General features: G+C 36.3%; 1 protein-coding gene across 1 annotated transcript in view; it reads right to left on the minus strand.

The window, feature by feature from the left end:
* Positions 1-4,443: 4,443 nt before the first annotated feature.
* Positions 4,444-27,942, minus strand: part of CDH9 (cadherin 9) — a 66,774-nt gene continuing 43,275 nt past the window's right edge. The window contains exons 3-11 of the mRNA XM_040588779.1: positions 25,744-25,863; positions 23,271-23,438; positions 21,317-21,504; positions 19,753-20,006; positions 18,285-18,421; positions 16,921-17,042; positions 7,605-7,722; positions 7,251-7,502; positions 4,444-5,348 (exon numbers count right to left, since the gene is read on the minus strand). Coding sequence (XP_040444713.1) covers positions 4,861-5,348; positions 7,251-7,502; positions 7,605-7,722; positions 16,921-17,042; positions 18,285-18,421; positions 19,753-20,006; positions 21,317-21,504; positions 23,271-23,438; positions 25,744-25,863 — 1,847 coding nt within the window. The 3' untranslated portion in view covers positions 4,444-4,860. The remainder of the gene's footprint in view (positions 5,349-7,250; positions 7,503-7,604; positions 7,723-16,920; positions 17,043-18,284; positions 18,422-19,752; positions 20,007-21,316; positions 21,505-23,270; positions 23,439-25,743; positions 25,864-27,942) is intronic.

Consider the following 27,942-nt stretch of genomic DNA (forward strand, 5'->3'; position numbering starts at 1 on the left):
TTATATTTCTCCTTTGTATTGACCATCTCCTAAGGTCCCAAGTCCTTGAACTTTCCAGCAAGATATGTCTAAGGTTTGAGACAATCCCACAGATCTGGAATTTTGCTAATCACGGCTGATTTCACAGAGGATGAAGAGTACAAAACCATGAAATATCCAGCAATTCTGTGCCTCAGTTCTCTCACAGAGAAAGAAACATCTCTAGAAACATCACTGAAAGAAGTTCCTACCTCTCATCCCTCTCTTTGTTTCTTGCTGCTTAACCAGTATTGCATATCCCACTGCATCAACCAGCACTTCTTCCCAGTATGGACCAATATTGTTGCCTATCCAGCTGAAGCCTGGTCTTTCCTTAGGACCTTTTGTCAATTATACTCATCAACATCACTGATCTTATAATGCCAAAGTAAGCTAATAACTTAATCAGTACCAATTTGTATTGGACATCTCAAAGACATTTTTAATGTGAATAAAAAGGACCAGCATATAAAAATATGATCCTTCAACTAGTTTTATGCTAGGATAGTGGTATCCATGCTTGACCTCACCCAGTTCCTCTAAATGTGGACCCATGAAACTGATAACAGGCATCAAACTCTAACAGGCCTCTCAGGACCTTCTTTTCCTTCTGTGTATCTTTAGGAATCCGGATCCAATGTAATAGTGGGATCTAGGTGGCATGCTTCTTTTAGGACTTAGAGAAAACATACAGCCATTGTTTCACCGATGTTTAAAAGGAGACAACTTACCAGTAACAACTTCAAAGTGGTTGTTCATATATATGCTCATTATCCAATATTCTTTCCTTCTTCCTCAGAATACCTATCTATTCATTGAATGATTAATTTTGTTAATATTTATTTCACAAAAATATTGTTTAAATGATTAAAAAATTGCTGTACATAACACCATCAGTTGGAACCTATTACTGGAAAATAGAAGTTAATCAAAGGGTGAGCTGAAGTTTTTCTGCCACCTTTGTAACCCAACAAGGTAGCTTTCTATATCTGCCACTGCTATGCAAGTTCCTATTGACTATATCTATCCCTCTGCCTGTTCAGAGGCATGTAAAACCTGAGATTTAATTAGTCACAATATTCACTGAGGCATCCAGAGCAGCTGGCCGTGTAGCAGCCTCAGGAAGTCACAGGCCAGAAGCTGCCCCTGTTCATCTCAGAATGTCCCCAGCACCATAAGGTGATACACCATGAGTTTTGCAGGCACACCGTCTAGCATTATGGATGGGCAAACTCAGAGGCAGCACAGCTGCTCTGCTGAGTACCCATAGCAGCAAAGGTGCATGCCTCTGTCACAGACAAGGGTGGCTGTGGTACTCCTGAGGGATACAACTATGGCTGTGCAAGAAGACTCCTCCATGGGAAATACCCTGGGAATCAGTCTGGCTTATGACACCAGAAGCAGCAGTTCACCCTATCGCACATGGTTGTCATTCATTGGTTCTATGATATGTAAATACCCCACCACCCACCACCCACCCACCACTCCCTCACAGTCTCAGTGGATGTAAACAGAAGAAAATGGTACAGTGCAAGACGGACATATCACAGTACTTTCCACCATGAATACAAATTCTTCATCTGTGATGTGTTATTTACTGTGTTGTTTCAGATGTAAGAGGAATAGAAGATACATTTTTAAAAACACATTTTGAATAGAAAAACTAGTTTCTGCGGCCCATTTGAATGAACAAACCCACACATCTTACAGTTACGCATGTCAGGTGATAAACTTGCCAGCTAGTTTTAGCCATTTTAAGAACTCTTAAAATTTTTAGCAATTTTGAGAAATTACTTCTTTTGCTATATCAACTATGTGAATTTCTTTGAGCTGTAAATCCATGTTAGTCCTCTATTAAACATACAGCACTGTAAGTGATACAGGGCTCTTGGGCTCACTACTATAACGGGAAAGCATGGGAAAGTCTCATTCTCTGCTGAAAACAAAGGCTAAAGTTCCCTTTGTTTTCATGTCAATGACTCATGTGATGAGAAAACCTAGACTGAGAGGAGAAGGCTGCCTTTTTTTTATGATCTTCTGGAGTTTCTGCTTTTCCCAGTACCACCGTAGTACTATGACATCATGATTCTGAGGACATGTCTTTACCAGAGCATTCTGTGAGGTGACTTCTACATTACTTCTTATTTTCTGTCACTCCTTTCTGAGGAGAGAAAAAAAAAAAAAAAAAAAAAGGGTTGGGGGGTGGGGGAGTGGGGTAGGGGTGTAGATAAATAACAATACACAAATAAGATTATTTCTGTGTGGAAAATTTAATTTATAAATTACATTTATATGTCTTCAAGAAAGATTTCCTCACACCCTGTTTCCTTCATCCTGCCTTCCACCAGGAGCCTCTCTAAATCAAACTGATGCCCTTTGATGTGTCCTGCACCAACTCTTCACATCTTAACAAGTTATTCAGCTCCACTGGCATATACCTTGTCTGTATCTGTCTGTGCTTGAGGTCAGACGTATTTTCTTTTTCCTCTCTCCTGCCATTCTACATCACTGTGTGATATGCAGATTTCTAATGACAACTTACAGGGTTCTTAAAACTCCTCTTAGCCCAATCTACTGTGTTTGTCACTGAAGATGAAGTTTAGGTGTACAGTTTCTATAAGTCAAGGAAGTTCTTCCTATATTCTTGTTTTGTTTTGTTTTTTCTTTTAACTTTTTTCCACACTCATATCTCTTCAGGGACATAGCTGTTTTATTGTCCATTTTTTTCCTTCTATCACATCTTAAGGCAGTGCCTTAAAACTATGAAAATTGCATTGAAAGACCAAGGCATTCCGGTGTACTTTCACTTTGCATGCAACACTGTTGAGAACATACGTTCCATAAGTCTTTTGTTTTCACCTCAAAAAAAAATTCCAAAATAAGAAATATGCATTCTTATGCTATACACTGATGTCTTGTAACTACATCACATCCATGTACATGGCTCCCACATGGATGGAGGTTATTTTGACTTGTGCCACTCAAGTTTTTTGCTTGCAACATAGTGTTGTGGACCTGACACGCAGCTTACAGTGAGCTGTTCAGGCACTTGTCTGGAAGGAACAACAATCCCCTGACACACACCACCACCACCCCAAAAAAAGAGGAGTACAGTATCAGAAAACGAGAAGCATCCTTGGGGCTGTCAGAAGAATATGGTAGAAGGATAAAATAAATAATAGTAAAATGATATTTTTTGAGAAAACATCTGAAAGTCAACATAGTAGAGAAGAAAATGTTAAGCAGGAGTGTGTTCCTATATCTAGGTGAAGTGACCTTGTGTGTAGCGTCTTTTGTATCTTTGTGGTAAGAGGTGAGTGCCTCAGTAGTCCACATAACATTGCAAATGTGTATCTTAAGCTTCCTTCTGAAAAATAATTAAGTAACCTAGATAAAACCTTAAAATATTATTATTATGGACATCAATATGCACTTGGTTTTCCCTAAAATCAATATTAAAAATGGAAACATTATGGATAGTGTACATCCTATACTGTTGATGACATTGATTTTTTGTTTGAAAAAATTGACTTTTAAAAGTTTTTCTATTCTTTAAAGAAATGTGGATGAACCTTGCAAGTCTCAGTTATGTCACATGTGATCCAGGTAAATTCCTCCTGTCCTGTGTTCTGAAAGAAAATGTGCATTGCATAAACGCTGATCCGGCAAACAGATTTTAAACACAAATATATACTTGAAGTTTGTCATTAATGTTTTAGAAAATATGCAAATGTATGCACTTCTTTGAAGCAAGAAAACAGTAACATCTTTAATGAACTAGTAGTTTGACTTTGTTTTTATTGCTTGGCTCACTTTGATTATAAAAGAAGTTATTAGTAACATGTCTGATTTGCCTCAAAACCTAAAAATAAGATTAGAATACAAAAACCTTCCTTTCATTATTGATGTTTTCTTAATTATTCAATTTTTTAAAAGGCATATTATAAAATCATTTACATATCTAGCAGGATAAACCTTCATGGTTCCTTAAATGCCCAGGCATATATCTGTTAAATCTTATCACTGGTCACCTATATAAGAAGGTATGTGGGGGCAAGTTTCACAATGAAACTATACTATTATGCCATATAGTAATACACATTGCAAGTCAGACTGCATTTATTTATAATCACTTTTTCAAAATAATTTTTCTTTTTTCTACACTGCATTCCCATCACAGAGAACTCTCTCTATATTGTTCTTGCACAGTACATTTCAAGCACTAATCCAATATAAGAAGATGCATTCAAAATTGAAGTATTGCACAATACGCAGTTTCCCTTGTTCAGAAAGATTGGACAGTTCCTTATGATTAACAAAGTGCGTGAATAAGTAGTGTTTTTATAAATACTAATTTATTTAATAAAAATACAAAAATATAAATATACATATATAAAAATATCATGATGAATCAACACACAGACATTCTTTAACTCAATAAATATGGCAGTAATATTAAACTTTTTCAAAGTATATTTTTGAGAATATGTTACAATGCAGGCGCACACTGTCCTAGCTAGTAGGAAAGGTAATGCAAAGCAATTAAAAAAAATTAAGGTTCCATCTCATTATTAAAGGCACAAAAAGCCTTTTATTGTCTTTTCGTTGTTAATAAAAACCTTTCATCAGAGGTTTCTAGGCAGAGAGGGTGAATTATAGATTTTTTTAAAATCTAAATCATTTATATTCATTCACGTTGACTTATTGATTAAGCAAACCCTTACTAAGACAACACCTATTTTTTGTAAGTTTTTTTATTCCCAAGTAAGAGAGAGTAGGCCACTGTATCTAGTAACATAGACATGAATTCCACTAATACTGACCAGGTCACAGATTACTTGCTTAGTCTCGATCACTGTCTTCTCCACCATACATATCTGCTAATTTTTTAAACCGAGGTCCCCAGTCACTGAGGTAATCGTAGTCTTGGTTGCCCTCTGTGGTAAGTGATTCCAGGGAGCTCAGGGAATTTGCTATGGAATCATTTCCTTCGTAGGCGTATGTTGCTAGTGAATCATAAGGAGGAGCAGCTGGGTCTAAATCATTTTCCTTTAACCTTCTATGAATAAAATCTTGGACGTCAATATTTTCCCAAAGAGGTGCAGTCCGTCTTATCTGAAATATAGTTTCTGGGATAACATCTCTTCTTATCTTACTTTCCTCTCTCGCTTCTGGATTTCTCAGTGTGCCAATGTCAAAAGCCTGCGTGTCTTCTTCCCCACCTCCTTCATCGTTGTAGGTCACAATGTTGTCCCGAACATCATCCTTTGAGATGATCAAGGGTTCTTTCTTCCTCTGTCTCTTAAGAGCCGTAAACAAGACAACTAATACTGAAAGGAAACAAAACATGAATGAAGAAATGGGCAGTTAGAAATTAAATACATGAACAAATAATTTACATTATCTGTTGAACTGGAAAAGTTTTAAGGCTGGGGTGGGATTTTAGCAGGAAAATAATGATAAAAGCTATCTCCAAGTTGAAGTTAATAAGGAAAAATATTAATGATTTTATGGCAGTCAAAAAGTTAAGCTATTTTAAACCCACAGGAGCAATGATTAAATGTTTCTTTTTAAAAACACGATCCCCCTAGTTTAAGAAATTTTAGTTGAATAACTCTTCCTTTTGGAGAGGTAAGGATTGACACGAAAATTAACCTCTACAGAGGGAGATGAAAAACTGAGGAAAAATTTATAAATACGTTCTAGTGCCTAAATGCTATTGGTTTCAGTAGAAATTCAAAGCTTTAATGCATTTAAAAATCTGACCCTAGCTCCAGTAGCTGGAGTAAATTAGAGGGGCCAGGGAGATCATTTGTCAATGAAGCATCAGAGTGGTTGCCAAACCACACATTACAGCAATGCTGAGCAATTTTGTTGAGTCTTAGTAGCAAAGTTTTTACTCCAAACCACTTTAGTACTGGTGAGTAAGAGGGAAGATTGAATGTGCTGTGGGTAGGGAGAGGGGAACTGATATCTTTCACATATCATGGTACGATGCTGGGAATGTGCATGAAGGGTGGCTTTGAAGATGCAGAGCCTGTTGACATTGTGTTAAGAACTATACAAGGTAGAGTGCTAGATGTGGCAGAGTTTGAACCATAATTGCCTGCTGGAAGTGGTGCCCTGCAAGTTCTGCGGCTCAGACTATGCCTGGGCAACATGTTGGGGAATCCAAGCTGACTCACACTAAACCCAGGCCAGCAGTGATGCTTGAACCTAAGCAGTACGGCAAATCGGTTTGTCAGAGCTCAAATACCCTCACTTCCCTATGCCCGAAAGTACTGATACAGTTCCTACATATTGCCCCTTTCCTAACAGCCTCTGTGGTCCACTGAATATTTACTGGAGGTAACTTGAATCCAACCTAAAAACTGAAAATAGAGTAATGTCCTTAGAATGATATAAAGTGACGCTTGTAAACATGTCACTGCTCCCTTGGCAAGCTGTGTTTGCTAGGACAGGTGCAAAGGGAAAGAGGTTTTCCACAGAGTTTGACTGGAAAATAAAGATGATGATGACACTTTTAACGAGTCACTTCTCTGGTAAGAAAAATATGTAAGATGCAATTTTTATGTTCTTAGCAGCAGGTTATGATCTAGCATTTATTCTAGTTTCTTCATATATCACATAATCTTTCTAATGCTTTTGCTTTCCAATCATCCATTTAACTTCTGCGTTCACATTTTATTTAACCAGCTGCTCTCGCTGCAACTTGCAAATAATTGAACATTTCTCTTCTATGTTTTTGAGCTAAATATTTCCCAAATATAAAAATTACAAATAATTCATTATTAAATAACCAGTATAATTGATAATTTTTTAATCCCTGAGAAACTTATTATGCAGCTTCAGGAATATGATTTTAAAGTCCTGGATATAAATTAAGATCTATTTATAAAATAAAACATCACTCAAATGAGCATGGTATCTAATCCTGACCCTAGGTTTTCTAATTTATTTCATCTAAATAACACTGATTGTCTCGCTCTTTTGTTCTGAAGAGTAATGATGACAAACAGCCCATAGTAGCTCCACCTCCTGCTCTCTCAGCTCCTTTTCCATCCTATAAAACAGTTGTTAAAAAAAAAAAAAAAACAACAACCTAAACCAAAACATCAGAAATGAAATATTGTTCTTCAGGGTCATGAGAATAAGGGGTTAAAGAATATCAGGGGTGGACAATTGACCAGACCTTTACCTAGTCAATTAAACAGCTGGTTACATGTACTTGCCTAGCAGGATAATGATGCAGAGGAGAATGGCAACCAGTGCCCCCGTGCTGAGGCCAGCCGGGAGGAGCAAGGCCTCAGCGCTGCAGGACTGCATGTTCCCCCGGCTGTCGCAGGCGCACACCCGGATGGTCAGCGTGCCCGTGCTGCTCTGGATCGGGTAGTCGTTGTCAAATATTATGACTGGCAGGAGATAGGTACTCATCTTATTACGGCTGTATCCATTTCTTCTAGTCATAATTCCTGCTGTGTTATCTAGAACAAAAAAAGGAGAATAAATAGATGTTGCTGGATGAAGTTTTAAGTGGTATTGGAGGGGGGGGGGGTGATGGGGTGGTGGTACTGGTCAGCAGTTACCTTTGTTGTCTACAATGGAGAAGTTTGGATGAACAGCAAATTCTGGCACCAACTCAAAGAAAAATTTGTGTCCTCGGGGAGGCTCATCTTTGTCAACCGCACTCACAGTCTGTATGAGCTATAAAGAAACAGTATATCATGATATTTTAGAAATCTTGTGTTTGAAATAAGGTCTCTGCTTTTCATGTGCAGTAAAAAATACAATGAATCTCTATCTAAAGACACAAATCGATGTCCTAAGCCACACATAAACACAGGAGAGGTTACAGTAAGTAAATTGTTGTTTTATTGTTTAAATACATAACGAAGGATGAAAAAAGGGCCAGTCCTCACTGCAGGACAGCCATGTGCTTTGATTTGTACTCAGTATCTTGCAGCGATACAGAAACAGTTGACTGTCTGAATAAGGTATAAACCTCCTTTGGCCTCGTGTAGCAATAAGAGAGTAGAGCGTAAACCAGTTGCTAAGTGGGTCTAATTCCCAGTCCATCTCATCTGCTTCCGGCGATATATTTGGAGTACTGCACTGGCAGGATGCTCAGTTCTCCTGAGATAATAAAAAGAGATGCTTTACTCCCTCCTAAATTGAATCTTCTGGCTATGGAACTTTATAGCTGCTTTAACAAGGCCACTCAGGCCCAGCTGGGAAGGAGCCACGATGGTGCCAGCACAGGGTCAGAGCAGAGTGGACTGAAACAGAGAGGCCTCTGGATTGCACAGGCTGTCCTGTTGCATCAAAACATGCAGATGTGTATACTTACATATATAGAGACACATATATATGCTAGCATTTAACTCTTTTGCTATCTATCTGCTACTAGACTGACAGATAGAGGCTGAGGAAAACAACTGCAGAACTGAGGAAGGAAAAGATAGCTGGGAATAGCTGCGGTTTGTGAAATGACTTGCAACAGTTAACACCATGCCGGGTTGCATGAGTCACAGTAACTCCAGGAGCAGTTTGAATGACTGCTCTGTCTGTTGCACTTCCAAGCAGGTATTGCACCAAGAGACCCATACTCCACCTTGGCTTGCAAGGACATGTTTGAGTTCAATCACAAGATGACAAAACTTCGTGGCATGAGAATGGGAGTAAGATTGAACTAAGGATGCTGCAACTCAGTACAAGCAAGTTCCTATGGCCCCTAAACTTAAAAGGCAGAAAGAGCTCAGCAGTCAGACTTGTTTCTTTGAAAGTCATGAGGGAGCCAATGCCTGTCTTGAGGTTTTCAAGTGTTTCCAGTGTGGAGGGTTTCTTGAAATCCCACAGACATCAAAGCCACTTGTTATCAAAGACTTACTTCACAGCTTGTTTTTCTGATATTTCCAGGGAAAGTACAGCATGACTTCTTCAAGAAATACAGTAATTGACAAGTAACAATGACATGATTTTTAAGTTTTGCAGCAAGCAAGTGAGGAATGCCTTTTCCTTATGTTCTTTCTTTGAACATCAGCTTGATGCTACTCGAGGCTACTGTTAAATTTTGGAGGGTATTTAGCATCTCTCAGGATGGAACACTGTATTAGATATACATAATTATAGGGCTACCAAAAATACTAAAGGGTTTTTCTTACTGTATCTTTCAGAAACCTGCTGCTGCAAGTGCTGTACTGCACAATGAGCATTTAGCCCATTTTTTTCGTTAATTTTGGGATATTTTTATTATAGCAAATAATATTGTTATAAATAACCCAGTAGAGACATCTGAGTTTGGCTCATACACTTCCTAGCAGCTCCTTTGAAAACAACCAAAAGATTTGTTTTTATCATGTTCTTTTTATTTTTGAGTCACGTTGAGGAATTTGAAAGGTTATTTGTGAATATCAGCCTGTACATGAGGATGTGACTATAATGAAGGAAGGATTTCTAAGTGTGATTAGAATAATAACTTCGTATTAAAGGTCTCCTCACTTTTAAAGTATTAGATTTTTTTTTTAAAAGTTGTAGCTGTTTCCCAGGATTAGCCAAATCTCTGTTTATGGCAAAGCAACCTGTTCAGTATGTTGCTGAGTGTCTGATTATGTTGACATTTTTCCAGTGTTCCGTTGCTTTTCTCATGCTGTAATTTGCCTTGGAGAGTGGCAATACAGAAAGCAAGACCAGGATAGTGCTTGATCTTAGTTTTGTGCTGTTTAATGCAAAAATGTAATATTGCTACCAAAAAAATTTCCTTCTGATACGACTAAAATACCAAACTGAAATGAGAAAATTTTTGTCTTATATTTTCACAAGTTTGAAAAGACAGAAAAAGTGCAAAAGTACCAAAGAGAATAGAGAATTAGAATATGTGATAATATTTATGCAATTACTTGCTGAAAAACTGCTGGAGAAAATATCCTGATAAATAGCTACCAGAAATTGTGGTTGAGTATTTTGGGGCTTTTTCAGGTGGTAATCAGTGGAATGTTTATAGGATATGGATTTGATTCCCTTCATGTGCAAGCCACATGGAGAAGGACAATTGTATCAGGCATAAGTGAACCTAATTACATTGAAAATTTATTGTTGATGGTAAGGCTGAAGAAGGAAAAAAAAAGACAACCAAAACGTATTACCTGCTCTAACTACTGGCTACAAAATTGAGAACTGACTGCTTTTCCACCAGGTAGACAGGGGAATAAAAGAACAATAAGAGAGAATGATTGCAGGTTAATTTTTCCAAATTATGAATAGGTAAAATGAAATTACAATTATCTAATTAATGTGGGGGGGGGGGGGTCTGTTATACAGCTTTAAATAAAAGAGAATGATGTCAAAGATAATCACTGCAGAAATGAAAAAGATGTAGCCGTTTTTAACGTAGGTATCAGAGTTACAGGAAAAAAATTGTTACTTTTCCCTGTACACATTGTAATTTCATGTTGAAAATGTGTTCTTCCAGTCTGAAGCAGTTATGTACATTGAGTTATGATCACTCCACCAGAAGTTGAGAGAAAGATCTCTAATAGCGTAAGATTTATGAGGCAAAAGTTATTTCAAGAAAATTATTCAAATATATTTCAAGCGTATTAGGCTTAGAGAAGCTAAAAAGCATTCAAATTCTTTTTCTTTCTTCCATAGTTTCCCATGAAAATGAGCACAATTTATAAAATACAGCATTATTGTAATCATTTTGAAGGTTGTGTGTGCACTGCACTTCTGTGTATTTAAAGAAACAGTCTCATACTCTTGAGTGGATCTTCTTGGATAAATTCAGTTTTTTAGAGGTCAACTTTGTCTTTGAGGGTATGGAAAATTTGAACTTAGGGATTGACATAAAGTTTTCTCTTTTACACTCAGGACAAAGTGTTTGTAGCAGTTTGACAATGTAAGATGAGTGAGTTGTAAAGGAGGAATTATTCACACTGGAAAAAAATTTATTGAAAATTCTATTTCATGATGAAGGCCAGAGATTCTTTTAAAGGGTTTAGACCTATTTCCCATTGGCATTATTTTTTCAAAAGTGAAAATGGTGTGATTATAATACTGTTTTGTGGTGGGGTTTTTTTCTCCTAGATACTGTGTTTTTAAGGCCATGACTTACACCACAGTCATAATTGTGACCATAGTTTATGTTCAAGCTATTTTATAGCTACTCATCTCTGAAAAAGTGATCGGGGATGAATAAACTGCCTAGTCACAGATCCCTTCCATGTATCTGGCACATCCATAGACATAGCCCACTCTCTAGTTCTCTTTAAGCTTTTTAAAGACAGAAATTGAGTAAAAGCTGGGGGGGTGGAGGTGGGGGGGTGGGACGGGGGACACGACACACATGGACATGGGGGAAAGATTCTGAGATATCAAAGGTCCCTGTGCACTTCAGAGCTTGCCCTTACTGTTCCCGAGGCTGCATTTGTGGACATGGAGAGCTGCACAAGGGGGGGACTTGGGTTTGGGCTCAGTCTTGGGACTGTCTCCAAAAGGAAGACAGGAACCATTAAAGTAAAAGTTAAGCTAGCAGTGCATCTTGAACAGTATAGAGGTCAGCACCAGCTAGCCACTTTTTAGACTGGCTTTTCAGTCTGTGCTGGCTTGGCATGTCAGGAGAATAAACACCCATAGCACATTGGCTCTACAGAACACACTTTAAAAATGCAGCAGCGTGCTTCAGACAGATTCTTGAAAGGCTCATTTTAAGAAAGCTGAACAAGATGAGGTCTATAAATGGACAGATGCAATATATTTTCAGGTTACAAATTTTTACTAATAAAACAGAATTTGAGACAAAGAGTGTAATGCAATCTGCTGCTTCTTCTTTCAAAACAGCAGCATACTGGTGATTGCTATTGTATTTTTAAACCTTTTTTTCAAAATTCCTTCTTTTAAAATTCACTTTAAATAAGACAGTGAAAAAAATGCCACTTTCAAAGGAATTTAAAAATGGTCTGCTGTTGTAGACGGTGCCATTCTGAAGTTTTAAAAGAATGTAAATATCATATAGCATGAAAATTGTGCTTTCAGGCTCAGAGATGTAAGACCACCAGAGACAGACATTGTTAAGCTAGAGATACACTAACAGCTGCTGAATTTTGCTGTTTCTTGTATGTGATTATAGATATGCAGAAGAGTAGGCCTTCAATCCACTTGAATCATTTGGGCTTTTGTTCTTTTTTACTATGCTCTTAGTTAAACCTGTACAACAGAGTAAACCTCTGCACAACAGAAAAATTTCTCAAATGTCATTTATCTACTTCCAGCTGTTTCTGAGATAAGACTTAAAAAGTGTCACTAGGCACTTGAGAAAGGAATGTTTGGGACATTTTGCTGTTTGATTTTGTCTGACACTTTTTTCGGAAGTGGTATAGGAGAGGTCAGAACAAATCCTGGATCTTGGAGCACTGACTTTGTAATTCTTGAAATTTATTACACTTTCTTTGTGCTGAATATATTTGTCAAGGAATCTGGAAAGATATCACCACTTTGCAATATACTATGAAAAACATGTAAGGGGGATGTTGCTTTTGACAATCATCAGAGTGTTGTAGTATGCAAATGCTATGGGGGAATGGTGGAAGAGCAACTGTGTTTCTCCTGTCCTCTCTTGACCTTTTTCCTTAATACAGTTCTTGAATGTATTAATAACACAGCACAGTGGATTGAATGAAGATTTTGTAGATTTTGAAGTCACTGCATTTCTCTAGGAGTGAAATAATAATATAGTTCAAGTGTCCCCACATAGAAGTGTTTCAAAATCAATCCAGCTGTCAGTGGATGCTCTTCTTGTCATTTTGCAGCTTGAGTGATCAGACATGTACAGGCACAGTTTTAGTCTATACACCTGTATGGTGCTAGCTGCAGAAAGCTGCCTCCATCACATGTGTGCAAACTTGAATAGACTTTTGATGCTTCACGTCTTCAAAAATGTTCTAAAATGCCTGCCACTTAACAAAGCTTCATGTTTGGTAATGCGAAACAGTTTGGTTTTCAAGTCTTGGCTCTGTTCCACAAATCTGTTGGCAGTTTTAAAGCAGGACTGAATGCTTATCAGAAGTTGGAAAATTCTTTCTTGAACTCCAATTCTTACTTCAAAAGAGAGACAGACTGTCAGCATGGGTCTCTCACTAAATCACACCAATAGCTGTCTAGCCAGAGAAAGCAGCTACAATGTATAAACAACTCATGACTGATAATTAGCAATGGCCACATGAAAAATCTGATCTCTGCTCCATCTGAAAAAGGGAGATGGGGTGTGGAGACTAATGAAAAGAAAAATCTGCCAGCTTTCTGAAGGAGGAAACAAACTCTCTCTGTTCTGATGTCTGAGAGCCCCTGAATGGCAGGAAAGAATATAGCATCAGTGCAAAAAAAAGCAACCCAGGCTGTTTTATTAAATATTATTACTGATGTGTGCTGAAAGTAGCTAAATTGTTACTACCAAATTGTTCAGTTAAATCAGACTCTTTTCAAGTAAATCTTCCTGGTTTCCATGGAGAGGACTCATCCTCTAATCCAGCTAAAAAGACCCAATTAATTCCTGTGACAAGGGCATGAGAGAACTTGTACCAGAGCCTTCCCCACAACAGTCCCTGGGGCTCTAACATGCCAGCAAAGGATTAGGGATTTGTAAATTGTGCAAGAGGAAGGCTGCCTCATATTTTTCTTTAGCCTGTGTATTAGTCAGTGGAACGGGACTTGCATGGTGACAAATCTATTCCAGCCTAATGAACATAGTTATTTATGTACCTCTAGTGATGCTTCTCCTCAGTCTTACCATTGTTGTTTGGAGACAAAAGAGTGGCAGGGGAGGAGGAGAGACTCTAGGATTTTCATTTTTCTGACCCTCCAAAGGCTATCTGAAAAACCCAACAAATGCAGCCTCTAATATCTGCTGATGGGAGAATGAGTAATGTCACTTGGTGACAGAGAGCAATATTTGATCATTTTGACTGCTTACTGAGGCACCTGAGATTTAGAGAGCAGTGTGATTAATAGCTGGGCCCGATTAAAAAAAATATTAAAAATTAACTAAATGTATTTATCTTCTCAGTCTGGCTCTCCTGCTATGGGTACCAGATGTAGAAGCACTGCTGTGATGTGTAAAGAAGCAATAATGATTCTAATAAGACAATTGCTTTAGGTGATCTCTAAAATAAGGTGGAGTAGTACCAAATGAACACAACATGATTCTATATCTTCATTGTATTGTGGGGGGACTGCTAAACATGAACCCAACAGGCTATATGGAACTTAGCAGCCTAGGCCACAGTATTCAAGTTTATATCTCTATATTCATTGATACTTTTAGGCACCAAAATAGAAGTAATCTATCTCATGTACTGAAGGTAATATGTTTTCTGAAATGCTAAGTCAACTACACATAAATGTCCAGATACGAACTCATGCCTGTGTTGAGGAACCTAATTGTTAACAAACAGAACATGAACAAACAGTCTGGATTTCTCATTCTTCTGCAGCTACACATGATGCACACTATCTTTCCAATTAGGGAAAATAATTCCTGGAATTACATTGGTATGCTACATGTAAGGGAGATCTGAATAACAATATGCCTATCTAATAGACCTCTGTCATGTCTGCTAGAAAAGCACAGAATTTACCAGAAAGATAAATTAATTTTTATCCATTAATGGATATTTAATTAGGTATGCCAGACTAGATGGAAATAGGGCTAAGGAAAGTGACAAGCAGTATGCTTAGATTGAACTTGATTCAAATATATGACAAAACCTGTCTTGCTAGTTGATAAAATTACACATGATTTATTTCAATGAAATCTTCCTTTGTAAACTTTGGAACTTTTCTTTGTGTTAAGCAATAAAAGTACATAACTTATTTTGCTATCAGTCATTATACTGAGATTTTAAGATTTATTTGTCTGTTTCATCTTGTGCAAAGAGAATTTTTTGCACAGACAGAATTTAGGTCATGTGCCAGCTGTTTGAAATGAATGGCTAGAATTATCTGCATGTATTCTACCTGGAAAAAACAGCTTATAAATCACACACACAAAAAAAAATCAACAAACAACTATGAGGGTACAATAACCAGAAGTTTAGGGATTTTTTGCTCATTATGTAATGCTTGAACTGTATTCTCATGACAATTTATGTCTCTGGTTAAGGCACAATGTTCTGATCATAAACCCCAGTTGTGAAAGGTGCTCCTTGTTAATTTTTCTGATATTGTAATTTCTTCCACTGTTTTAATTTAATTCAGCACAGCCTTTGATATGTATATCCCTCTATTTATGTCTTTTACATCAAAATTACTTTCTTAAAAAAGACTTTCTTGCAAAAGAATTAAAATCATGGTCAAGTACCTCTTCAAAGCCAAGTGATTTCATTCAAAGTATCTTCTGTCTTTCTAACACACTTACGTAAATTCCAGTATTAGGTGCAATGAATAAAAAATAAGTAGAATAGTAGAATTGAAAGCAAGCTCCAGCAATCCACTGTATCCTCTTTTTCTCCCTTTTTGGTCTCTTCTTTTTTTTTTTTTTTCTTTTTTTTTCTTTCCCCTCTCGCACATCTGTTAAACCATTCATAAAACACCATTTGAATTGCAACTGGTAAATTGCATGTACTTGCTCTGTCTAGAGTTTTGCAGGATCTGAAATTCTAGACTCATCTCAGGTACCATTTATGCTACTATCAGTGCAGCCCTCGTGGCTGTGTTAAATACAACACTGGACAGTGACCAAGGTAAAACATGAGCATGCTTCCTGATGTGTATCCATATTCCACAGCCCTGTAAAGCCTCTGACTGTTGTATTGTCACTGTGATCTAAGGACAAGCAAAATATCCTACATTCTGATCCTTTCAACATAATTTCTGTGAAGTCAGTCAGCTTTGGTTGGATGGTGTCTGCATAAAACTAACGAGACACAAGGACAGACCTAAACTGAGTTTAGGACGCCATCCTGGTGTCTACGTTTGAGCAGAAGCCCAGCCAGATTTGTGCTGGTGAAAATGATCTCAAGCTTTTTCTTCCACTCAAAAATGCATCAGTCTAGAGAATAGGCTTATGCATGGACTTAGGCCCATACTTGAAAGACCATCTTGAGATACCCAATCTGCTATTAAATCCAGTTCTTTGCTAAATACTGTCAGAATTAACATTCAGCAAAACATAGACCTTTCTTCACAGGATTTAAAACTGAAAGTCTGACTGGCATTATCATAAATAGATGTTGGTTCTAATGGCAGTAATACCAAAAGATTTCTGTAATATCTTGGCTCTGAATTCTGTTGGTCTGCCTTCTTTCCCAGTTCCCAGTTATTCACTTTATTATCACTACAAACCTTGTTATTGTCTTTTTAGTTTATTACAGAATTGCTGAAATAGTTTAGAATGACATCTACATGAGCTTTGATCAAATTCTACTTAATTCCAAAATGAAGTTTAATTTAAAATGGAAACAGTTGCATTATCTGTTATTTTTGTAAAAGTCTATTTTTCACATCTCCTTTACTAAAGCATAATAGAAGATTTTCCTCCCTTTTGCACTTGAAGATGTGGCTACATTAACTATAGCTTTGAAAAAAATCCAGAAAGAATTTGAATTATCAGACAGTATAAAGGGTTTTGTAGCATTATGACAAGTATTTCTGAAAAATACTTTCTGATATTAGGAATGAAAAACCACATTAGAGTACAATTTTGTATTACACGTTATGTTATTATACTAGGGTACAATCCTGCATCTTTTATCTCCTCAGTTTTTGAATCAACTGGTAGATTCTGTAGAAGATAGGGAATAAAGAGGCTGGGTTGGTTTGCAGTTGTTCAAATTAAGATACCTTAAAGTCGTCATGAGGATATTCCAGGATAGTTTAATTACAAGTACTTCATTAAAATAAGTATTTGTTTACCTGTCCTGCTTTTGCATTTTCACAAACAAATGTTTCATAGTATTTGGCAAATTCTGGTGCATGATCATTTATGTCTAAAATCCGGATGAAGACAGGTATCTGGCTACTTTGTTTAGGGTTATCTGAAACAAGAAAATTATTTATATTACAATGCAAAGATTTACAGTCTATGTCTATGAAAAGACCTGAAATTATAAAATTTATTTTTTCAATAGACAATAGAAATGTTCATTTTTCTTGATTATACCAAAAAAATTGCATTTCATTTTTTACTGACATGCATTCCATATGCATAAAGCGTATATTTAAAACATTTTGTTCTATAATAGTATATATATCTTTAGAAATAATATAAAGTAATCTTAAATTGATTTGCATTAAAAGAGGTCACTGAGTTATTATGGACTTGTATTCCATACATCAGTGCAGTAAATGATTCATTGAAGAAGCTGCTTCCTGAGGTTGAGCTGTCAAGAACATTTACTTGTTCAAATTGGTAAAGCAGTTAAACAATGTCAGTCAACACAACCACCACAAAAAAAAAAAAAAAAAAAAAAAAATAGACCAAACACAACTCAAGGTCAAGGCCATATTTGACCAAACAATGAAAAAACATTTATGAGGAAAGTCTTTCTGAAAATGGGGATATAATTAATCTCTCCATATTACCCGACTCCCAGACTGTTAAGCACATAGACTCCTGGGGAATTTATAGGGAGAATGAAGGAAGGGATAAAAGTTGTTCCTTAAAATCAGTATCTCTCTTTCCCCTCTATTAGCAGTTTGCTGGAAAAAGACAGGCAAAAGACATCTGGATCTAAAAGGGTCCAACAGAATAGTAAAGAATCCAGGTGAAAGACTTAGGGCCAGGCTTTGCTTCAGACATGGAAGGCAAAGAATTTCCTCTAGTTTTGGCTTCAAATGAAGCTATTTCCTGAGCTAAGTTAAAACGGTTGAAGTAAACCATATATACTTCCCCTGTTTACAATGGTCATTCTGATAGTGTATTATTTGTCATGGATATCTTTATTTTCCAAGGATTTTCCCAAAGACTTAGCTTAGGATAAAGCCAGTACATCACACCTGCACCAAATTATTTGCTGGGAATTCTCAGAGAACCAGTTAACTTGTATAAGATATACTGTATATAGTTTTGTTGAGATTTCAAAATTATCTTTTCATAAATGGGCAAAGACAATCCTAAAGTACCAAACTGAACTTTGAGATGTGCATTTAAAGACACTCTGCATCTTGTTAATAACTGAATAAGGGCAAAACTAATGAAACAAGACAAATCATAGATACTATAGAATTTCAATCTTTTCTTGGTTCTAATGTTCCGAGGTAGATGATTTCCAACTTACTGATTTCAGTTGCTATGACAGTGATGTTGTGCCAGGGAGTTTCTTCCCGGTCAAGTGCCTTTGAGATGAATAAGGATCCATTTCCTGAATAGATGTTAAATATTCTGTCAAGGTCAGTGTGTCGATCCACAGAATATCTGTCAAGATACAGTACAACTGAGCATCACTATCTCTTGTGACAGTGTCTACAGCCACCTCTAAAACATTTCTAATTTTTACTGTGGTTAATCAAGAACATTTTCTTTACAATTAGCTTAAGCTTTCCTGTAGCTACCTGAGAAGTGCAACATGTTACAAATACCGAACAGATTTTTAAGACCAGTGGGTGGGATGAAAAGCAAACTATTTATGTGGGCAGTTTGTTAGACTGATATTTGAAATTACATTTTAGCTTATAAAGCAAATGCTGGAATAACAACTAAAAAATGAACATTCTCTAGATAATATTTTTGCCAATTAATTGTTTCTTGAAGAACTCAGTTATTGAAGGACATGCATTTCAAATATAATTGACTATCAATTTATAGCAAGATATTTTTGAGATGTTAGAAGAACCATCAAAATCACCATAAAAATCCTAGCATTTGTTGTTGTTTAAGATGAAAATTCCTAAAATCACGTTTTATGACATTTTTTTTTTTGCTTTGTTCTTTCTCAGCAAGGAAAAAATCATCTTACAGGTGTTGGGATTTTTTTTTTTAAGTTAGTCTAGTAGTTACTAGTTTTAGCAGGTTGAATCAAGATTTTATACATAGATTACTTTAAAATATTTTATTTTCTTCATTCCCTCATGTCTCCTACCTCAAACTGTACTGATGCAGAACATAACAGGCTTGTTCAGAAATGCAGAAATCAAGTTTCATAATCAGTTGCATGGTAAATACACAAATTTCAGTGCTGTGTTTGTCACTGCAGATAATAATAGCAGATGGCTGACAATTACAGCAATTTCACAGCACTGAACTCTTACCTCTAATAGTTATGACTTTATCACAATAATTTATTTTTTTATTATAATGTGATCATTAAATAGTTAAGCTATAGAACGTGGTGGACAATGTTATATCTAAGGGATTATGAAGGTACAGAAGGCCAACGGCTATCAACCAGCGATGAGTGTAGAAATACACCATTTTGAGTATTTTACATAAATTTGCTGCTGAAAACATGTTTTAAAAGGATAATCTTATGAACAGTTTGGTGAAAGTACTAGAACAAGATGTCATTAAATGCTGACCTCTCATTTCCTTTTACCTGGATCCTATTAGCTGTCCTTCAGGAGCATAGTCTGCTCTGTTAACTGTGTTTGCCTTCACAAGCTCCCACTGATATTTATCTGCTTGACACTTTTCAGTAGCCCCTATGTGCTTAATTATGCAGGTGGCCCCCTATTACATTGCACTCTCACCACTCTTTTGCATAAGACTCAACCCACATCTAAAACATTTTATATTGTGTAATGGCTTACTTTATTGCATTCTTTGTTATATCTGGGTCTTGGGCTACAACCTGCCCAATAATGTTTCCTTCCTTGGCATCTTCATCTACTTCTATTAAATACCAGGGTCTGCTGAACACTGGAGGTTCATCTATGTCTTCCACAGAAATTTTGACCATAGCTGTGTCTTTGAATGGCCCCAGTTGGAGAAAACGAGGATCAGGATGAGTGTTGGTTGCTTCCACTCTTAAGGTATATAACTTCTTGTTTTCAAAATCCAGATGCTGGGGAGCAAATAACAATAATAATAGAGAAAATTGTGTCACTTTACAAGAAACATGAGTCAGTTTTTTAATGCTGAATTAGAAATACAGGCACTTTTACAGCAAAAACTTTAATATTTAATGCCTCTTGAAGAAGATGGAATATATTAGGGCTTGTTCTAAGTATAAGGAAAATAGTGAATATTATAGTCCAGCAAGGCAATTATAATCCCTTTGCCTACTACTCGTTCAGATTCCTGGAAAACCAGGAGGTTTCAATCTATAGAAGAAAGAAATAGGGAAATTGGACTCAATCCATCACTAGGAGTTGCTAAAGGTCTTATTTGTCTCATCTCATTGGTAGGAACAACTATCCAAGCTCCTAAATGCTCTCTGTCCTATTTCCTTTTTCCTTACTCCTCCCCCATTACCATCTACCCTTTCCTTTTTTGCATTAGAAGGAACCCAGGCCTGTCTCTGGCCTCCATGTTCCAAAGTGAAAAGAAAAACTATGGAGTCTGATTTCCAATGTACATGACATCTGTATTACGTATATCCATACACACACATGTATACATACATTTATATGTGCAAACATATACATGCATGCACATACATAAACCTGCCTGTTTCCAAATATATGTGTATAGATCTATATTTTATATATATGTATATATCAATTAATTGTTACTGATGTGTTCAGTAACAATAGAACTGAAAGGAGCATTCAGAGTGCAACAGTCTGAACACTAAAAAGCTGCAAACAAATCTGTCAGGGATATAGTAATTTGAATTAAATTTCTGCCCATGTCTTTGCTCGTTGGACTTCCATTCACATAATATATAACAACTTGAGTTTCACTAAGGTTGGACTTAAACCAAAACAGATTTTAGGTACTGGGAATACCTGACTGTTGGACAGATTAGAGAGGGACAATTTAGCCTGGGAGGTGTAAGTTCATCAGACTTCAGGTGAGCCTCCAACCCTTGTGAGCCTTACTGCAGTATTCAGCTGACAAATCCCCCTGTGAACTGAACCCATCCAGGTTTTCACAGCCCTAATTTGAAAGTACTGTGTGTGATCGTACGTATATATTGAACAGACAGCAGCCACTGAAATATTGCTTTATGTGAAGTGACATGCCAGTAAATTTCCCTTGAGACTTGAAAATAACAGATACCTGCTGAAGAAAGAGAAGAACAAAACTAATACAACAACTCCTTGGCAGCCTGACCCCTCATGAGATCTAGCCTCCCTTTCCCTGAAAAAAGAAAAATAACGATAACACCTGGAGAGCTAAGTACATATAAAAGAGGGAGAAAAAATAAACCTTTTTGACAGTTATAATCCCTTCCTGTGTGTCCTTGTCAGTGATGATATCAAACATGTCTGATCCATCCCCATTGGAGATGTTATACTCAATCTCTGCATTTTCACCCACATCAGGGTCATTGGCTTTAATTCTGCCAAGAGGAGTCCCAGGTGGCGCAGACTCAGGAGAGCTGAACTGGTAGGTGCCTGGAACAGCAAAATCAAGCATTTTTTGTTTTGAGAAGCTTTGTTCTTCTGAATAATAAACATCTTCAATTTCACCTGGATTTTTTAAGTAACTTGAAGTTTGAAACACTGTAAGAAAAATGCAGTTAGTCATCATACTAAACTTTAAAACAAGATTTGGAGTTGATTGACAAACTGTCACAAAAATTCCAAGTGATTCTTCAAAGCCATTTAGTGCTGTGCTTTTAATGTGTGTGTGGTTTGTTGTTTTTTTTTTTTTTCTTCAGCTTTAAGGAACAGAGAGCCTCAACAATAAGAAACAGTTCTAACCTTGATTATTTAACAGTAGATATAGATATATTTTCTCAGTTTTCTAGAAATATTCCCAGATATATTTAGAAGTAGTAGGGGACTTTTTTTTGTTTTCTCAAGGCACAAGAGTTTTAGAAATCAGTGTGGATTTTGAAAAGAGTTTAAAATAAAATAGGCAATTTTAAAAAATTTTTGAAAAATACACTCAGGATTTTTAGGTGTTCTGTGTGAAAGTCATTCATTCATCTGTTATTGGTAATACATACTAAAGTGTCATGGTAAAGAACATTTGGATACATGTTCATGTTAATTGCTATAGTTAATTGAAATGCAGATACATTCAGATTTTCTTTAATTTACTGTGCATATACTTGTGCTCTTTCAATGGTTGGTTTCATTTAATGTTTTTATAATCAAGGTTTGCTAGAAAGAAATCTGATTATACATTTTATTCTTGCCCATGTGTTTGAAAAGTGAATGTATATATGTTTTCTGACAACATTTGCCATAAAAGTCTAACTATAAAGATAAGCTGTTGCAGAAAAAGTATAAATCCAGTGTTTTTCTTCTGGTTATTCTGTCCAGTCAGAACTAGACAATGAAGATCTCTCATCACTAGGCAATACACAAATGTTTCTAAATCAGTGTTTTCAGTTATTTATTATCAATAATATGAAAAAAAAGATATCTGATATAGTCAGCATTTGCATGTGACATTCCCGAATCTGATGTTATTTTTTTATCTGTTTTCTTATGTAAATTAATATTAATTTACTGAGTGAAGTTGTAGCACTGGAAAAATACCTTAAAAGTCTGACAGAATGCACACCTGCACCTGATAAAATGCACAATCCTTATTTGAAGGGTCCAATAAGGACCTGTATGTTAAATATTGACTTGTAATGAAGTACAGTCGAGTATCTTTCTTACAACTACCCTCTTTTCCCGTATTTACATGCCCTTTGCTTTCTTCTAAGACACTTAAGGGGTCCTGAATGTTCCTTTTAAATACAACTAATATACCAAACATCCGAGTGCTGAATGGGTTTTCAACCCCAATTGTACAAACTACAAAAGTGTCACTGCAAATACCTTATATTTATATAAATTTATAACAAAAAGGAAGCTAAACATGTGGAACTATAAGTGCCTCCAAAAACTTCTAGATTTTGTAATTGAATTCCTCTAAAGGCTTTCAAGTCACTGCAGTTAGCCTAGGTTATTGTTACAGCTCACATTCCTGTAAGCACACTAAGAATGGGAAGTAAGTTTATCATTCCAAAAAGTATTTTGCTCTTAAAGAAATGGAAGCAGTGATTCCCATTTGCCTTAATAATGCTGCAACATAGACACAGCAGTGGGCTAGTATTTATACTAAATAAAAAGGGAGAAAAAAAATCCCAGATTGTGACAGTAAAACAGCTGATTTTAGAGAGTTTTTTTGGAAAACAACAGAACTATGAGATGCTCCATACTCTGGGGGAAGCGAGGTGGATTGTCGTTGACATCCGTCAGAGTGATGTTCACAGTGGTGGTCCCTGATAGTCCTCCCATCTGGCCTCCCATGTCCTTTGCCTGGATGACCACTTGGTACTGCTCCCTGTTTTCTCTGCTCATGTCCGGTAAAGCAGTCTTGATTATGCCTTGGAAAAGAGAGGAAAAGAAGAAACAGAGAAGTGAAGTACCACCCACTTTAATCTCAGAGTTTTTACATGGATTTACATAAGGTAACTGTGCAGATGTTAATCCATAGTAATCAAAACAAGAAATACAGCAATAAGCCTTTCAATCTATGGCTGATTTAATGTGATTTTAAGAAAAATAAAGGAGAAATAAATGTAACAGGGATATTATTCATTGTTTGTGATGTGCTAAATGAATCTAATCATTCTTTCAATGACAAAAATATAAATTTGTTGAATTAATGATACTTTTCAGCTACTGTCCCCAGCTATTATTTTAATGCATTTTTAACCTCCAAACCTGGTGAGGTTTTGATGTTATACCACAAGGCTGAACTCTAACATGCCTTGGATTCATTCTTTGGGCTGTAATAAAGCATAGATTTTAATGTCCAGTGATGGCCGCTGTAAGATAGCTAGGGTTATAAGTAATAAAAAAAAAAAATTAGACAAGACTATAAAATCTTTTCTGGGTGTCCAGTCTCACTAATTTCATAAATGTAATTTAAATGTCTTAGAGTGTTCTGCAGACACAAAAGTAGGGAGCTCAGGAGACAAAACCAAAAATCCCATAGCCTGAACACAGAAGTCACCTCAATTCCCTTGGGGTCCAGAGCCCAAAAGACCATTTCATTGAAGTGGACACACACATGTTTTCTTTTAGAAAATCAAGCAGAGCTTTTTTTAATTATTATTATTATTATTATTATTATTATTTGGTATTTTGAAGGTGGTGGCTTTGCAAGGCTGAAGTGATGAGGGTTTTCTCTTGTGAAGTGGGAGAATTTAAATACAGCATCCTTCTTGCCTGGGGTATTTACACCTTTGCCTTTCCTTTCTCAGAAGGTGGCTCTCATTACAAGCTTATCTTGATATGGAAACTGGTTTATTCTGCAAAAAGCAGCTACATTGGAAGACTCCTATTCATAGAAAGAGAGTGAAACAAAGGAAAAAAAGAAACACCTTTGTAGTCTAGTGGTTATGGCATTTATGTCTGATCCAGGATTACCAGGTTCTGATTACTTTACCTAGGCTTGTTAGTATATGTAACATTAAAAAGCAAATTGGATAAAAATGAAAGATAATCCTAGAAACAAAGATGAGAGCCCAGGTCTCCCCAAAACCGTTTGCCTGCCTGATCTCCTGCTGCTATCAGTTAATGACCATGTGGTACTGAGCCTGTTTCCCTGCTTATGCCTAGTACATATGTTTTGAGTAGGAGACTGGAGAAAAGAGAAAAAGAAGAGAGACAGGGAAAAGGTGGAAAAAACCCAAACACTTTAATCCTAGGCAAAATTATTATGCTTCCCTTTAAAACTATAGCCATGTGACATACAATCTTTTTTATATAATGCCCTTGCTGTATTTAAAAAAGAATTTGTTTCAAAAGGAAATTAGGCATCATCTGATTGTGCTTAATGGATTATTAACTTCAGGGATTCTGGGCACAATTGCACTTAAACTCTGGATTCTCAAACTAGAAAAATGTAGATAATGTGCAGGAACAAGATAATGCAATTCCTGCTAAATCTTATGTGCATTAGGATTAAATAACTGGAGGAGAGGAGAGTGGTGTTCTTTGTTTCTTTTGTGAATCCTGATTTTGGATTATAGATATCCAAAGTTCAAACAAGTTTTTCTTCTTTGTGTCTGTCTTTTATGTAATTTCTGGTGTAACAGTGAAAAGGGTGTCCATTCATACTTTACAACTTAAAATCATTAATGCTTCTTGCTTCAATTCTAATAGCTGTTGGAATCAGAGTACAGTTGTTAAAAACTTCAACTTAAGGAGTTAAAAAATGTCAAAAATCAAGAATCAATCACAAACTTTTAGAAATATTTAGTTTACCTTTGGGGATATTTTTTTTAAAAACCTTATATTCTGACATTTTCCAGCTCCTTTTTTCTTTCCTTAAAGACAAACAGATGAAATTCCCAGAAACTGGTGTAAAATAAATTTTAATATTTTCATGATTCTTTGGACCCTTTACAGTAAGCTACATCCTTGCTGGACTGTTGACCTTTACAGTTAACACTCATCCTCTGGTACCAAGTAAAGAAGTTCTTCTGAAATAATTTTATTTTAACAGGAAAAGGCATACTTTCACTGTGATTCCAGTTGCCATTTAGAAAAAGTGTATCAGCTTCATGACAAGTCATATGATACCATAAGCTTGTTCCAATATTTAAATGCAAGTGAAAAACCTCTTGATCCCTGCACCCTGTCTCTGTATTTGCAAAAAGTAAGACTAAATTAATTACTAACCTGTTTCTGGATCCACTGAGAAATATGGCTGTCCCTGGAGGATGCTATACACCACTTTGGCACTGTTTCCATAGTTGGCATCATCAGCGTCTGTGGCTGTCACTTGAATAACAGATGTACCTAAATGGGTACCAAGCAAGGAATCAGCAGATTTTAAGACATCTACTTCTTGTAAACCACATAGAGTTGTTTCAGTATTAAATTCAGCAAAACATCAAACAGCACCCAGTGAACAAACCCAACGTTACCCTACCCAAGCAAACAGTAAAATAAAGTCTCATCTTCCTCGTGACTAAAACTAAAAATTTTATTACTTAAGATTCACGCTTCAGTTAAACATGAGTAAATGCATAGGGATTGATGCGCCTTTGAAGCCCAACGCAACATTAGGTTTTGGGTGATCAGACTTGAAGATTTTTATTTTCTTATAACATGACCTCAGTTGAAACTGTTCACTTGAAAGGTAGGTAAAAAGTGTGAAAGTACCTTTATGATTCTTAAGATTGGATTACTCAGTAAATTAACCTAAAACAAATTTCCCCATATTAATTTTCTGCTTATATGACAACCTCCAAATATCTGAAGTCAGAAAGAATAAAAAATTTTGTCTCATTGTCCTGATTTCAAATGGATTGAATTAATGTTCTTCCTAGTAGCCGGTACAGTGCTGTGTCTTAGATATAATACGAGAATAATGTTAATTTACTGATGTTTTAGTTGTTGATAAGTAGAGCTTACCCTAATTCAAGGACTGCTCAGTTTCTCATGCTCTACCAGTGAAGAGATTCACAAGAAGCTGGAAGGAAGCACAGCCAACCTGAACAAGCCAAAGGAATATTCCATACCATAGAATGTCATGCTCAGTATATAAACAGGTGGGAGTTGGCTAGGAGGAGCCAATTGCTGCTCAGGGACTGGCTGGGCATCAGTCTGTGGGTGGTGAGCAATTGCATTGTGCATGACTTGCTTTTCTTCAGTTCTATTCCCCTCTCTCTTTGTGGTCTCCATTTTCATTACAATTATTATTACTTGTATTAGTAGCAGTATTATATTTACTTTATTTTAATTATTAAACTGTTCTTATCTCAACCCACAGGTTTTAATTTTTTCTGATTCTCCTCCCCATCCCACTGGGGGGAGGGGCAGAGTGAGTGAGCTGCTGTGTGGTAATTAGTTACCAGCTGGGATCAAACCATGACACTCATCCTAACTAATTTTTAAGATGCTTTTAAAATATTAGCTTGGTTTTGCAATAAGAAATTCTGGGTTTTTTTTCTCCCTGGATCAAAGTTATCCACCTGTGTGGCAAATAATTGCCATTAAACAACAACTACATTTTTTCAGCATTCACTTGTTTTGCATGGAAGTGGCTTACCCGTGTCCTGTAATCACAATGAGGAGAATATAGGTTATATGGGATTAAGAGCACTGTGAACCTTTAAATTTGGTGTAGTTTATGGATTAGAAGCAAGTGAAAGCTTCTAGAAAGCCTTTCTTATAAGATATATAAATGGAAAAAAACAGTTATTCAGAAGGTTTTGTGTCTAAGCAGTTTTCAAGATGTCAGGATACATTTTGCTAACATGATCTAGATATGACAGATGTCTGGATAAATGCAGGCAGTCCAATAGCTAGGAATGTAAAGGCCATTAAATCCTTGCCAAGGGCAGAAGGGTGACTGAGAAGTAGCTCTTCACCCTATTTGTGGCTGGGTATTTTTTAAGTATCTCACGTTCCTTATAAGAAAAAAGTCTAGTGAACACTGTCCACTGAAGCGTTTCCTTTTTTTCTTCACCTGCACCCTCTCTAGATTGAAGTTCACCCAGATAACTTGAAGTATCTGTCTTGACTATAAATTTAGAAGATGCTTATTTACCTGTGACTAATGCAATTGAAATGAATCATCTCTACTGTCGCTCTTCACTGTATGTGAGGGATCGGGGAAAGTAGAAATCCAGACTAATCAAAACAGATTTATGAAGGCACATATTGTTTGATCCTGTTAGCTGGATCTGTTTTCTTATAGTATGTAATACTTTTTTACACATAATAGTTTTTCCTACATAATAGTAAGAATTCCAACTATTTCAGGTTATCTGAACAGCATGACAAGAGGGGAGGAATACTTCCTTGTGTGCAACAAACCAGCCGAATGAAGTTGTAAAAATGTTTTATCACAATTCATCGAACTCTGAAGAG

Source organism: Falco naumanni, chromosome 3 (assembly GCF_017639655.2).
Source record: "Falco naumanni isolate bFalNau1 chromosome 3, bFalNau1.pat, whole genome shotgun sequence".
NCBI classification, from domain to species: domain Eukaryota; kingdom Metazoa; phylum Chordata; class Aves; order Falconiformes; family Falconidae; genus Falco; species Falco naumanni.